This window comes from Vulpes lagopus, chromosome 21 (assembly GCF_018345385.1).
Source record: "Vulpes lagopus strain Blue_001 chromosome 21, ASM1834538v1, whole genome shotgun sequence".
Classification (NCBI taxonomy): domain Eukaryota; kingdom Metazoa; phylum Chordata; class Mammalia; order Carnivora; family Canidae; genus Vulpes; species Vulpes lagopus.
The window spans coordinates 40,672,370-40,685,245 of NC_054844.1; the positions used below are offsets into that span (position 1 = coordinate 40,672,370).

At 58.5% G+C, this 12,876-nt stretch overlaps 1 protein-coding gene across 5 annotated transcripts in view; it reads right to left on the reverse strand.

The window, feature by feature from the left end:
- Nucleotides 1-20: 20 nt before the first annotated feature.
- Nucleotides 21-12,876, reverse strand: part of FMNL3 (formin like 3) — a 59,103-nt gene continuing 46,247 nt past the window's right edge. For 2 of the 5 annotated variants that reach the window (XM_041735766.1, XM_041735763.1), the window contains 21 exons: nt 12,099-12,207; nt 11,811-11,887; nt 11,366-11,459; nt 10,210-10,284; nt 9,504-9,614; nt 9,008-9,157; nt 8,539-8,640; nt 6,855-7,134; nt 6,326-6,394; nt 6,111-6,235; nt 5,710-5,912; nt 4,720-4,954; nt 4,541-4,609; nt 4,358-4,438; nt 4,140-4,269; nt 3,319-3,479; nt 2,723-2,824; nt 2,297-2,389; nt 1,888-2,011; nt 1,650-1,767; nt 21-942 (listed from right to left, as the gene is read on the reverse strand). In XM_041735766.1, the coding sequence (XP_041591700.1) occupies nt 1,676-1,767; nt 1,888-2,011; nt 2,297-2,389; nt 2,723-2,824; nt 3,319-3,479; nt 4,140-4,269; nt 4,358-4,438; nt 4,541-4,609; nt 4,720-4,954; nt 5,710-5,912; nt 6,111-6,235; nt 6,326-6,394; nt 6,855-7,134; nt 8,539-8,640; nt 9,008-9,157; nt 9,504-9,614; nt 10,210-10,284; nt 11,366-11,459; nt 11,811-11,887; nt 12,099-12,207 (2,482 nt within the window). In that variant the 3' untranslated portion in view covers nt 21-942; nt 1,650-1,675. The remainder of the gene's footprint in view (nt 943-1,649; nt 1,768-1,887; nt 2,012-2,296; nt 2,390-2,722; nt 2,825-3,318; nt 3,480-4,139; nt 4,270-4,357; nt 4,439-4,540; nt 4,610-4,719; nt 4,955-5,709; nt 5,913-6,110; nt 6,236-6,325; nt 6,395-6,854; nt 7,135-8,538; nt 8,641-9,007; nt 9,158-9,503; nt 9,615-10,209; nt 10,285-11,365; nt 11,460-11,810; nt 11,888-12,098; nt 12,208-12,876) is intronic. The other 3 variants (XM_041735767.1, XM_041735765.1, XM_041735764.1) reach the window with 2 other exon arrangements.

Sequence of the window (12,876 nt, forward strand, 5' to 3'; positions counted from 1 at the left end):
AGAGGAGACAGAGTCAGGCCTGGTGCTTCAAGCCTTTGTTGAGAGAAGGTCGGTCTGAGATTTATGTACACGAGAGAAGGGAGGTGGTACATGTACAAAAAAGGAGTGGGTCCCTGTATTTCCCCGCAGGGGCTGAGAAGAAACTGGCAGGAGACTGAGAACAGCCAGCCCAGACCACCGTGCCTCCTTGTCCCCTGCCCGAGAAACCCCCAGCTGTGGAAAGAGGAGGATGCTGATGGTACACCCTTCTCTAGCTGTCCGGGGAAAACCTCTACCCCTCTGCCCACCCCTCAGGAACAGAGTCAGCCTAGAGTGGAAAGGGCGACGTGCGGGAAGCGTGGAATCTCTCCCCTGCCCGTATCACCAGGGCATGGCCAGGTGGGGACCAGGCTTCCGTGGGCCTTGCTCCTGGCAAAAGATGATCCGAGACGGGTCACGTCCCGGGGCTCCCTAAGTCTGGACACTTCCAGACCACTGCTGACCATGGGCCTGTGAAAAGGAAGGGGGGGAGGAAGAAGGGATACTTGCTTCCTCCTCTTGTCCCTCTGGCCTAGTGACAGAGGGGCCTGCGGGCCCCTGTATGGGCTAAAGCTAGAAATGATTCTCCCAGCTCTGAGCTGACCCCTTGGTGACCTTTCAGTCAGGAAATGAATGGAAGGCCCTGGGGCCGAACGAAGTGCAGTGCTGGAGGCACCAGGGAAGTGCCAGGCCCCAGAGACCCAGTGCCCCCAGGGACGTCAGGCACATGCAGCTTTGAGAGCAGCATAGCCCTGCGCTGCGCCTTCGGGGCTCCAGGTCCACAGGTTGGACCTGCAGGACTCGGGAGAGCTGAAGTGCTTCTGCCTTCGGGAGGGCCTTAGTGGGGGCCTGGAGCCCGAGGGGGGCCGGTGGGCGGTGCGGCACTCCTGGCTTGGCGAACGACAATGGGCTGGCGGTGGAGACCTGTGGGGAGGACAGAGGCCTGTGAACACGCAAGGAGGCTGGGCCAGGCCCACGTTGTGTGGGAACAGCCCCCTGGGGAGCAGCCCCTCAGGGCCAGAAAAGAGCCAGCCATGAGGCCGAGGAAGGGGAAGCTTTAAGAGGCTAGCAGGGATGGTGAGGGAGACTGCTGGGGCTCTGCATCTTCAGAGGACCAGGTGGGGGTGACTGGAGGCCCCGGGCAGTGGCAGAAACAAAGCAAAGTTGGCAACAGCCAGAAAGCCAGGGAGAGACCCCAGGTAGACTGAATATCAGGAAACCGGTCAAGGGACATCTGAGGCCCCTGGGCAGGAGCTACTGCCAGAGCTCCTACCGGTGGGTGTAGGGGTGGTGGTGAGGGGACAAATTGCCCACAGATAACCGGGCCCGGGGATGGAGCCTCAGCAAAGAGGGGGTGGCCTGGTCCTGCCTGCTCTGGAAGCCCCCAACCCTTGGGTCTTAGTAGAAGCCGGGGCAGCATTAGTGGGTGGGCTACCACTTCCCTGAGGGCACATGCAGGGGACAAGCCATGCTGCTCAAGGCATGGGGCATGCGGGCAGAGAAGGCTGTGCCCCCATCACCGTGAGGCTGCCACAGGGTGGTTCCAAGTCATGCAGGGGAGGAGGTCCTGTGGGCCCAGCAGCAGTCCCGGGAGGCGGGCATGCAGAGGGGGCAGCTGTGGTGCCCAGTACCTGTCAAGAGCCCCAGCCTTGGGGGGTTAACAGTTTGACTCATCATGGTGGGCTGCATCGCAGAAGAAGCGTGAGCCCCGCTTGGCAGTACGGGCCGTGAAAGGGACACTCTTCAGCACTGTGGCCCAGGAAAGAGACACAGCGGTCAGGCCTCATGGGGATGGGGTGGGAGGAGGGCCCGAAGGAGTTTGGGAGCTGGGCCTAGGGGCCAGACCCAAGGGAGGGACGAGCGCCCCACCTGTAATGATGTCCTCAATGGTACCATCCTTCCCCTCGTAAACAGGCCGATGCTCCTTGGCCTGGCGCCGCCTCAACTCTGCAATTAGCTCCTGCTGCTGCCACTTGTTCCGCTGGGATGGGGTCTGGGGCCGAGCATTGAAGGGGAAGGGGGTCATCACCAGTCTACCGTGGGGCTGGTTTCTGCCCCATGATGCAGTCTGAGGATGCCCGTGATTGCACACAGCAGCCCGCTCCCATCGCTGCCTGGGACCCCCCTCCCAAAGCCCCTCTCCCCATCCCTCTGGACCAGCCTCGGACCCTCTGGGTGGTCTCTGGGCTCCAGTTTTCCATCTCTTGGGTTCTCTCTCCACCCCTTCCCAATCCTTCGGCCCGCTCTCCTCCAGGCCCCAGCCCTTGGTCCCACCCACCTTGGCATCCAGTTTCTTGGCTTCCTGAGCCAGCTGCTTCTCCCGCATTACCTCCTCCTGCTTCTTTCTAGCTTCATTCTCTTGTTCTGCTTCCTAAGAACCGTGGGGGGGTTGGGGGGTGAGGCTCACACAGGCTGTGAGGGGAGGGGCTGACACTGAGGGTGGAGAATGGGTGGCAGTGGGACCAGCAACCCCAGGTGGCCACCCTCTGGAGGGGCACTTCCTGCCCTGAACAATGACAGGAAGGGCCTGGGCCCCCACCCTGCCCACCCGCTCACAGCTGAGAGGCCTGTGGCCAGCTTCCATTGCTCCCTCCCAGGACTCCGAGGAGGAGACAGAGAAGGCCCAGCCTTGGAGCCCAGCCCTCCCTCCCCTACCAGATTTCTCTGAGCCAAACTTCTTTTTCAGAGCCTGGCTTCCGCTCACCTTGTACGAACGAATGAATCGGACAAATACTGGGAAGAATACAGAAGGGGGTGTGGTCTTGGGACTCTCGCCAAAGTAGCGCACGACAGCGTTATAGGCCTCCTGGGGAAGCGGCGGGCAGAGGGGTCAGTCTGGCAGAGGAGGAGAAGCCTGGCCCCCCAGCAGGGACAGGAGGCCCACAGAAAACAGCGTGTAGGGCCAAAGCCCCTGTGGGCCTCCCAAAGCTCCTTCGAGTCTGTCCGCAGAGGCAGCTGCCTGCCACCCCCAGTGCCCCGTCTCCCCCACATGCAGCCAGCCAACCAGGTGGTAAAAGTTCTTTGGTCCAGGGGCGCCTGGGTGGCGCACTTGGTGAGGCGTCTGACTCTTGGTTTTGGCTCAAGTCGTGAGATCGAGCCCTGAGTCGGGCTCCACTTAAGACTCCCTCTCCCCCTCTCCCCCCCCCCGTCCCTCCCCCATGCACGTGCTCACTTTCTCAAATAAATAAATCTTAAAAAAATTTAAAAAATTCTTTGGTCTAAGAGCCAGAACAAAGCCCATGTAGAGGGGCCTGGTGCCTTGGCCCTGGCTGTCCCCACCCGCCTCCACCCTGTGCCCACCTCAGCTGTCTTGGCATCACGCTGGAGCTTGTCCAGTTTGCCTTCGTTGGTGCTGAGGAAGTTCCGGAGAACACTGTTGTCGTGTATGCTGCATTCCCGCCGAATCAGCTCCATGCCCCGGCCCAGCTCCTTCACATCTAGCAGCACGTTCTCCAGGGACACTGTGGTCACCAGAGCCTGGACTGAGGCCTGCTCGGGGGTGACGTGCCCCCCTCCCAGCCCAGGGCTACGTAGAACTCTGGCCCTCCCCCGAGCAAGGGCTCACTCAGGGTCTCAGGCCCCTGCTTCCGGGGCCACCCGGTGGACACAGAAGGACACACCGGGCTAACGAGGCTCCCGCGGAGGTAAGGAAAAGGAGCGGGGCTCTGAGCTCCGACCCCAGAGAGCACAGGAGCACAGGCAGGCAAGCCAGGGAGACGTGGCTCTCCAGAGCGGAGCTGCCTCAGGCCTGCGCCAGTTTTCATGACTGGGGCAGAAATGTCCGCTGCCTTCCATCCGTGGGCCCTCAGATCTCTTCCTAAGCCCTTCGCATGCATCACAGAGAGTCTCCAGGGCCAGCCCGAGGGAGCTGGGAGTGCAGAGCCACTGCTGCCTTCTGCCTGCACCCAGGGTACCCGGGTGGGAAGGGCAGGCCCAGGCGGGTGCCTCTAGGAAGGCTCCCTCTGGGGTGGCCTCTACCCATGGCCCCAGCGGAAAGCTGTGAAGTGGCCAGAAAGGAGATAAGCCAGAAATGAAGGGACCCAAGTGTTCTCTCTCCTAAGCTTCCTGGGATCTCCCTGGGCCAGACATGAGGGCCGGCTGGCGGGGCCGGCTCCCCTCACCTGCCGCGGCCTTCTCCACAAAGTGGAGCTCGTGCCAGAAGTTGGCCAGGTCCGGGTATTTCTCCTTCACCGTCAAGGCGATGAAGTGCAGCAGCGTCATCTTCCTGTCAGTGGACTTGGTGTCCAGCAGCTGGGAAGGGGGGCAGGGGGTGGTGAGAGAGGGCCGAACACCGCGGCTGCTCAGGCTTCCGGGCCCCGGGTTGCCCCCACCGTCTCACCAGATCCAGGCTCTGGAGCTTGAAGCCGTACACAGCTCCTCGCTTGCTGCTGTTCATATAGTTCCCCAGTGCAAGTATGATCTGTCCGGAAGACGCACGGGAGGAGGTCAGGCCGGGCCCATGGGCCCCTTCCCCCACCCAGGCCCAGGACCCCGGGTGCCCGCACCCGCAACCTCTCCCCACCTCCAACATCTGCTTCAGCTTCTGTGAGGACTTGACAGAGGCAGAGGCTGCGATGATGGCGTTGAGTTGCTGGAAGGCAAGACGAAAAGCTGCGTAAGCCGAGGCCAGCCTGATGGGGCAGGGGAGAGGACGGGGGCGGGGGTAGCCGTGGACGACCCGGATTCGGACGGAGGCCGTACCGGCGTGAGCATCTGCAGGTTGTCCTGGAAGTTGCCCAGGAAGGCCATGCCAGCCATCCGCTGGGTCAGCCGCTCCACCTTGCTGAAGAGCAGCATGAAGCGGTCCTCGGCTGCCAGCTCATCCAGGGGCTGCCGTTCCCGCTCATACTGCCGCAGCAGCTTCACCTCGGCCTCCGTGGGCAGGAAGCGCATCAGGCACTCCACGAAGTCCACCGGCAGCGTCTGTAGGTCAAACCTGTGTTGGAGGAAGGAGCCACCTCAGGTCTTGCCTCTGCCCATTATCCGTCATCCCTCTCTTCTCCAGCTCCTGGAAGGACTGGGGCTGGGGTCTGGGAGCAGGACTCAGCCAGAGGCAGAGGGCCCATCAGAGCATGAGTGACAATCCTAGGGGGACACTCCATAGCCTGTTTTAAAACCCTTCAGTGTCTTCCCTCTACCCCCAGGGAGAAATCTTAACACCTGGGCATGACTTACGAGGCTCAGCAGACAAGACTGCTGTCCACCCGTGTACCCTCGCTCTCCTGCTCCCCTCCTACACCGAAGTCATAATGGGTTTTTCAGTACCTGGGGCATCAGGCTTCTCCCTCCAGGCACTGAAATGGACTCCACATACTTCCTCAGGTCACGTTGCAGGTGAGACCTCACCTCCTCTGGGAAGCCTTTCCGGATAACCAAGCTTGCTACCTGGCCTGCCCTGTGCCCCCTAAAGCTGCCTGTACCGCCACCACTGTGGTGGTTATCACCCAGCTACTGGACTGTTCTCCCGAGACTGGCAGCAACCTGAGTGAAGGTTTGGGCTGCGTCCCCAGCACCTCACCCAGTGCCTGGCACACAGCACAGATGCACTGAGTTCTGGCCCAACCAGTGGATCACTGATGGGGTGTGAGACCGCTCTGTCGATGCCCCAGAACCCAGGGAAGGCCAGGATCCCAGGTGGAAAATCGGGTTGCCAACTGACTGGGACCAGGGCGCGGTCAATGGGAGCCTCACGTGTGGATGGCCCTGCAGATCTCCTCGGCCGAGCGGCCAGCCTTGCGGAGGGTGATGGCTAGGTTCTTGGCACGATTGGCTTCCAACAGGGTCACCTTGCTGGCGGCCTTTTGTGCTGTCTTGCTCTTAGAGCAGATGAGGTCAAGGGCAGGGCCCTGGGCTTTCGTCTTGAACAGTTCTTCAAATTTGTCCAGGTCTAGGTCCTGGCAGGGGTTGACAAGAAGGGACAACGTGGTGGCTTACGCTACTGGAAGACCCTGGCAGGACGCCCAGCATCTGTTCAGCTCTGGCTCGTGGACGCCTGGGTCTGAGGGCGTCTCCAAAGCCAGGAGATCTAGCGAAAAGCACGATCTGGTCCACCCAGCCCTCAGCCCCGCCCCCAAGGGCTCCAGGCCCGCTACCTCCAGGATCTTCTCGTCGTCGAGTTCACTGAAGACAGTGCCGCTGATCTGGTTGGGTTTCAGTGCTGTCCAGTTGAACACAGGCAGCCGGAACTTGGTCTTGATAGGTTTCTTAATGCGAATGGCTATTTGGAAGGAAGATCAGTGAGGCACTGAGGCTAATGACGTTCCGCCTCCATCCTACCAGCCCGGCTCAGAGCCCTGGGGACACTCACCTGACAGGCCTACTGTCAACACCACAGAGGGAGCAGCGCCAGGGAGAGGTGGGGCTGGGGGACACTTGTCTAGGGGAAAAAAAATGGCACGGTGACCCAGGGCCCGGAGACTCTCCAGAGATCCCTCCCCCAATGCCACCCCACCTGTCCTCAAGGCCTCCTGAGGAGAGAGGATGTGTGAACTCCCCGCCCCTCCCACGCCCCGGGGTCCCAACTCTGGCAGGGCTGGTCTCACTGGCCTCAGGCCCACTGTCTCCGGCTCTGGGCTAAGCCCTCTCCGTGGCTGTCCTCAGAGGCAGCAGGAGCAGCATCTTTATGATCCTTAAAGCAGACCCACGTCTGCCCTCAACGCCCCTTCCCCAGTAACTTGGGCCTCCCTCAGGTCCTCGCCATCCCTCAAGCCTTCCCCACCTGCCTTCACATCCTTCCACCCACTACCCTGGCTTCCCCCTAGGGAGGCACTGCAAACTGGGGGTTTGGTCTGGGCCCGAGATGAGGGGCCCCTCGGGGCTCCCATGGTCCTCCTTACCTGGTAACGGGGGTGGAGGAGGGGGCAGGGGAGGAGCCGGCGGTGGAGGCAGAGGCAGGGCCTCCTCGGGTGGCGGGGCTGGAGCCAGGAGGTCCAGGTCGGAGGGCAGCATGCCCTCGCTCAGCTCTGCAGGGCCTATCCGGGCCAGTGCCTCACTGCCCACGGACTCCAGGCCGCGGGCTCCAGGTTCCAAGTGGCATCGGCGCTGGAAGGCCTCCTCCTTCTCTTTAATGAGCCGCCGCAGGGTGTGGACCTGGTGGCTCGTGTTCTCATAAGTCTCCTATGGGGAGACAGGGCCATTAAGGGTGAGTGGAAGGTGCAGCAGTCGTTGCCTCCAAGGGGACACTTCCTAGCCAAGGTTTCTCAGCGAGGGTCTCTGGGAGGGTGCCCAGAGGCAGAGAGCAGCAGACACCCACGTGGGGACCAGGGGAAGCTGCTGCACACGAGGGGAGGTGAGCTGAAGGTGCTCACCTCCAGTGGGCACATGAGGGGACCCAGCCTTAGCCTCACTGGTTCCCAGAGGCCCAGGCCAGAGGCTGCCCCTGGGCACGTCTCCTGGGCCCACCTCCAGCCTGCACACTGCCCTCAGCCCCCTGTGCCGTGTTACTGCTCCACGGCCTTTGCCTTGGTGTGATCACTCAGGTGGCAGCCCCAGGGATAATGCCCCGCCCTAGCCGTCCCTGTATCCTCCACACTCCCCAGAACAGCACTTCAGACTCTCGGCAGGGGCTCGACAGATGTATAGCAAGCTCAGAAGAGCCAGGACAACTGTATTCCTCTGGAAGAAAAGGGAGGTTGTGGCATGATTTTAGAACTAACATCAGGGACGCCTGGGTGGCTCAGTGGTTAAGTGCCTGCCTTCGGCCCAGGGCAGGATTCCGGGGTCCCAGGATCGAGTCCCACATCGGGCTCCACACATGGAGCCCGCTTCTCCCTCTGCCTCTGTCTCTGCCTCTCTCTGTGTGTCTCATGAATAAATAAATAAATAAATCTTAAAAAAAAAAAAAAAAAGAACTAACATCAAGTGAGGCGAGGGACAGAAAAGACACTGATATGAGCAGCCCCTGGTCTCCCGATAGGATACCTGGTGGACAGCACCTGGTCTACTCAGTGTGCCCATTATGGAGAGGAAGGAGAAGCAACAGGACGGGCCCAAGGAGGAGGCCTGGATGCCAGAAGCGCCTGTGGGTGCCCCATCTGCCCCTAGCGTCCTCTGTGTGTGTCCAGCCCACTCTGGATTCAGTTTCCCTCTCCAACTAAAAAATGGGGTGAAATCATCAGCCCACCCTCTTCTGAGTGCTGACTCAAGTGTGAACCAGGATCTGGATTTTCAAAGACTTGACGTGACTCAAGAAAGAAAAGGCAAATAACTACAATTTTCACATGCATTGCTTATAATAGGATGGAGCTGACTGTATCAAAGAGCAAAGAGTTAAAAAAAATAAATTGATAAGAGAAACATCAAGAAAGAAAGAAAGAAAGAAAGAAAGAAAGAAAGAAAGAAAGAAAGAAAGAGAAAGAAAGAAAGAAAGAAACCAGGAAAGAAAGAAAGAAAGAAAGAAAGAAAGAAAGAAAGAAAGAAAGAAAGAAAAAGAAAGAAAAAAGAAAGAAAAAGCAAAGCCAGCTCCCCAGGCCCTGGCGCCCAACACCAGTCAGGGCCTCCCTTCCTCAGATTACTTGGTACCTTGACGCTCTCCAGTTCCTTCTCCCGCTGCAGCAGCTGCTTCTCTAGCTCTGCCACACGCATCATGTTCTCATTCTCTAGGTCCAGAAGCTTCTCCGTGAGCTACAGGATGGGAAGAGCAGGTCTGGTGCTAGCCCTAAAGCCCAGACACTTTGCACAGCCTGAACCTCAGTCAGGACCTGGGCTCGACCCCTGCACCCAGGGGTCCACAGGCAGAGGGGCCTGGTGGCTTCCCTATGTCACTTCCGTGGGCCCAGGGCCTGAGACCACATGAACCAGACCACATTGACTCTCTCAAGCCTGAGGCCATCTCAGCCCTGGAGGTCAGTGTGTGTTCCAGGACACATCCAGGGCCTCGGCCAGAGTGTGCTGGGTTCGGAGGCTTCCCTGCGCTTCAATCTAGAGCTGAGATGGCCCCGTCCTCTGCCAACTTTGACAGTAGTTCTGGCAGCAAAAAAGGACTACCTACGTGGGACACATGTTCCTCCAACTCCTCCACCTTCTCCAGGGCCACATTCTTGGTCTCAGCATCCTCCAACAAGCCTCCCACATCAAACACGTTGTCCAAGTATGCCTGGATCTGCACCTGCAGCTTCTCGCTCTCCGTGTGCCTTGACTTCTGGGAAGAGCAGAGATGGTAGTAGTCAGGGGAGCCTCCTGAGGGAGACCTAGTCCTCATTACCCTCCATGACCACTTCCTAGAGGGTAAGACCCCATGGGTTCCTTCTGCAGCTCTGCAGAGCCTCATCCGATGGAGCTGCCTGATTGGAGAGCCTCCGCCGCGCCGCACCCCCCCCCCCACCCCCGCCCCGCAGGAGGGCCTGAGACCCAGGCTGCAGGAGACAGGCAGGGTTCCCAGAGCACCCACGACAAGGCTCTTGTAGAAGAAAAACCCTTGGTGCTATGACTAAACTGGTCCTCTGTCTCCCAAGCTCCTCGCCTGGGAAGACTGGAGCCCAGCTCACCTGCAAGAACTCCTCCAGCCCCAGCTTGGTAAACTCATACTGCAGGTGGACTCGGAAGTTCATGTCCTCCACTGAGTGCACCACGATGTTGATAAACTGCATGCAGGCCACCTGGGGAAGCAGCCGCCCAGAGGGTCAGAGGTGGGAAGGGCAAGGAGAGCCCGAAGAGCCGGGGTGTTAGATCCAGTATTGTCAGGTGGATCATCAAAAGGAGCAAATAAAAAAATTTTTTTTGAGTCCTTCTGGGAATGACAAGAGTATTTTAACTTAAAAAAGCAAAGTTAATATTCAGTGTACAAAGACAAGTAAATTACATGAGAAATAGATGGAAATGAAGATACAGCTGATTTCCTTTGCACATCAGCAGGTGTTTCTGGAGACAGTGCCACTTAACTGAAGACCATGGGCTGAAGGGAAGAGAAGCGAGAGGGAAAGCTTGGGTAGCACGAAGCAGCTTAAAAGAATCCGAGTCAGGGGCAGTGAGGCCAGGAAAAGGTGGAAAGGAGGTAGACCCAAGCCACAAAAATGTCATCGTCCTGAAGATTCTAAGAGCTCTCTGGGGTAGGTAAGTAGACAAGGAGCATTTATTGGGTGGAGAGAATCATTCTAGGTTCTGAGCGGAATATCAAGGAATGCTGTAGGGCCCGCTGTCAAGGAACATGGGGACCCTGCTGTGCACGTGCCTGACGCAGACCCAGTTCCTCACCATGAAGTCGATGTTGCTGTCCTCATTCCGGAAATACTCCATCAGCTTCTCAAAGCGGTGTAGCTCCTTGCATACCTGAGCAAGAAAACTGTCTCAGTGAGCAGAGCTATCCTAAGCCCTTGAGCCCAGCTCCCAGGAACATCAGGGCAAAAGGGACTGTTCAGACTAAGCCTAGCCACAGCTCTTTATGTGCAAGGAGCCACTTGGCACGTAGAAAAAAGCCTGTGGGTTTAACAAGCTCTCCAAGCAGAAGAAAGCCTGGGACTGGCATTGCCTTGGGGCCCTGGTCCCCCATCAACTTGCTGAGGGAACCCAATAAAGCTGGTAGCCATGAGTCTGGGCTTCATGGGTCTCTGGGGGATAGGCCAAGAAGAAACAGAGTTGCTCAGTTATTGAAGGAAGGGGGGTGGAAGGAGGAAGGTTGGGGGCCATGGCTGAGGTCCTAGTGAGGACACAGGAGAGAGGCCAGGGTGCAGGAAAGCTCCCGTGCTGAGAGGGGTCCAGAGACTCCTCTGAGCCTCTGGCTTCAAGGAGGAAGAGCCATTTCCTGGCTTGAACAATGGATGCTAGGGAAGAGGTCCAGAGAGGAGGAAGGGGGTGGGACCAGCAGCTGCGACTGGATGTCGAGGAATCCTATGTTCAGGCAGATGATGGTTTCAGAGCCAGGCCCAGAGGCTGGGGAAATTCCAAGCAGGAGCTTCCTCTCCCCTCACCAATAGCCGCCAATGGCCCAGGAGGATCCTTGCTTGCCTTCTCCTCCCACGGCAAACACATCTGCCTTGGGTTCTACCAGTGGGTTCACTGCCTCAGAGCCACCTGGAAAGCACAGGTACTCAAGCCTCTCAGGAAGAGGTTCGGCAAGTTCCAGGTATTCTGATGCACGGCCAGGTTAGGGCCATTGGGCCAAGGCTCTCAACTGAAGGCCTCTTTAGCTGGCCATTCAGGTGGTTTTGGTGTTTTTTTTTTTTTTTTTTTAAAGGCTGAGAGGGCAGGAGACTTAGTTAAGCACGAGATGTTAAAATCATCACTGGAATGTGTGAGGATCACAGGAAAGGGTGCTTGCCTCCCAACCTGGCTCCCCACCTCCTCACCAAATACACATACACACACACACACACACACACGCACACACACCCCACAAATGTAGGAGACTGACCTCTTTGAAATTGTCAAAGGCAGCGAGGATGATTTCGTGACCTCCCCGCACCAAACACACAGCTGCCAATAGCTCCAAGACAAGGGCTTTGGTTCTAAGGGGTGAAAAAAAAAGATGAAGACCTAACTCCCCACCCTGGCTACCACACAGTTCACTTCCACAACTAGATGGGTCCTTTCCGAGTGGAGACAGCCTCAGAAGTGAGAGGAGTGGGTTCTGGAAAGAAAGCAGGGTAAGGGAGGCTTGCCCCCTCACTAAGCTGTGCCAATCGGAGGGAAGCCAGGGACCCTCCTTCCCCTCCAGCTGAAGTGAGGGAGCAGACCCAAGGCACTGACCTAGGCCATGGGACCCCGAGACCAGGCAGGACTTCTTGGCAGGGACAGGTGGAGCCCAGATCGCCAGAGCTCTGGGCACAGTGAGGGGGTGGGGGAGGGGAGGAACTCACCTGGGATTCTTGTTGTTGAGGCTGAGTGCGATCTCATTGACAGCGTGGGGGTGGGACATGACCAAGTTGAATCCGTACTGTAACAAGGGGAAAGGACACAAGGAAGGAAGACCTAGATGGTGGGAAGCTCCTTGACTACACGCCCGCCAGCACACTCGTCTTTTACAAGCTGGTGCCCTCCTAGCTCTTCTAGTTTGGCAGGGGAGGCAGGGAGGGCAGAACATCCAGGGCCGGCGCTGCCCTCTCACCTGATAGTTCATGAGGGCAGAGCATCCGGGGCCCCCTTACCTGATAGTTCATGATGGCTCTGAGACACAGGATACAGACGTGGACGTCATCCTTCTGGCTCACCAGGCGGGAGTTCTTGAGGGCCCTGCGCCCGGGGAGAGTGCTGTACCTGGGAAGAGGGGGTGGCCGGTGAAGGGCCCAGGAGCGCTCACCATCACCTGGACGGCAGGCTGCGCCTCAGCAGCAGCAGGAGAGGGGGACAGGGCACCTTGAGCCACAGTCTCGAGAGCGGTGGGGGAGGAGGGGCCGGGGTGCTCAGCGGTACTGTTTCCCCTCTCTGCCAACAGGCCTTTGTGAGTAACTAGCCAGGATCCCAGCTTTATAATCAGTGTCCAAGTCATCCTGAGCCCAGGGGGGACCCTCCCCGAAATACAACAGCAGGTGCGCAGGCCTTTCTAGTCCTCAAGATGGATCCAGGGAGATGTCCAGCTGAGCCTTCCCCCACCCTCCTCCCAGTCGCTGCATCTTCCACAAATCCTTGGCTCCCATCCCACTTGTAGTCTGAGAAAGGGCAGAGCAGACCCCAAAGGCAATAAGAGGGCTGGGGGCTACACCTGGCTTTGCCCCCAGCGATGTTTCATGAAAGAAAGAGGAAGCACAAACGGGGTCTGCTCACGCATGACTGGAGTGATGAGCAGGGTCAGAAGGACAAAACCCAGAGGAGACCAGGAGAAAAGCACGGCCACGAGAGGGACAGAGACCACAGAAAGGGCCACGGGGCCCAAAAGAAAGTCTCCCTGGGTAGGAGGGGCTCTGAAGAGTCATCTGGTTTATCCAC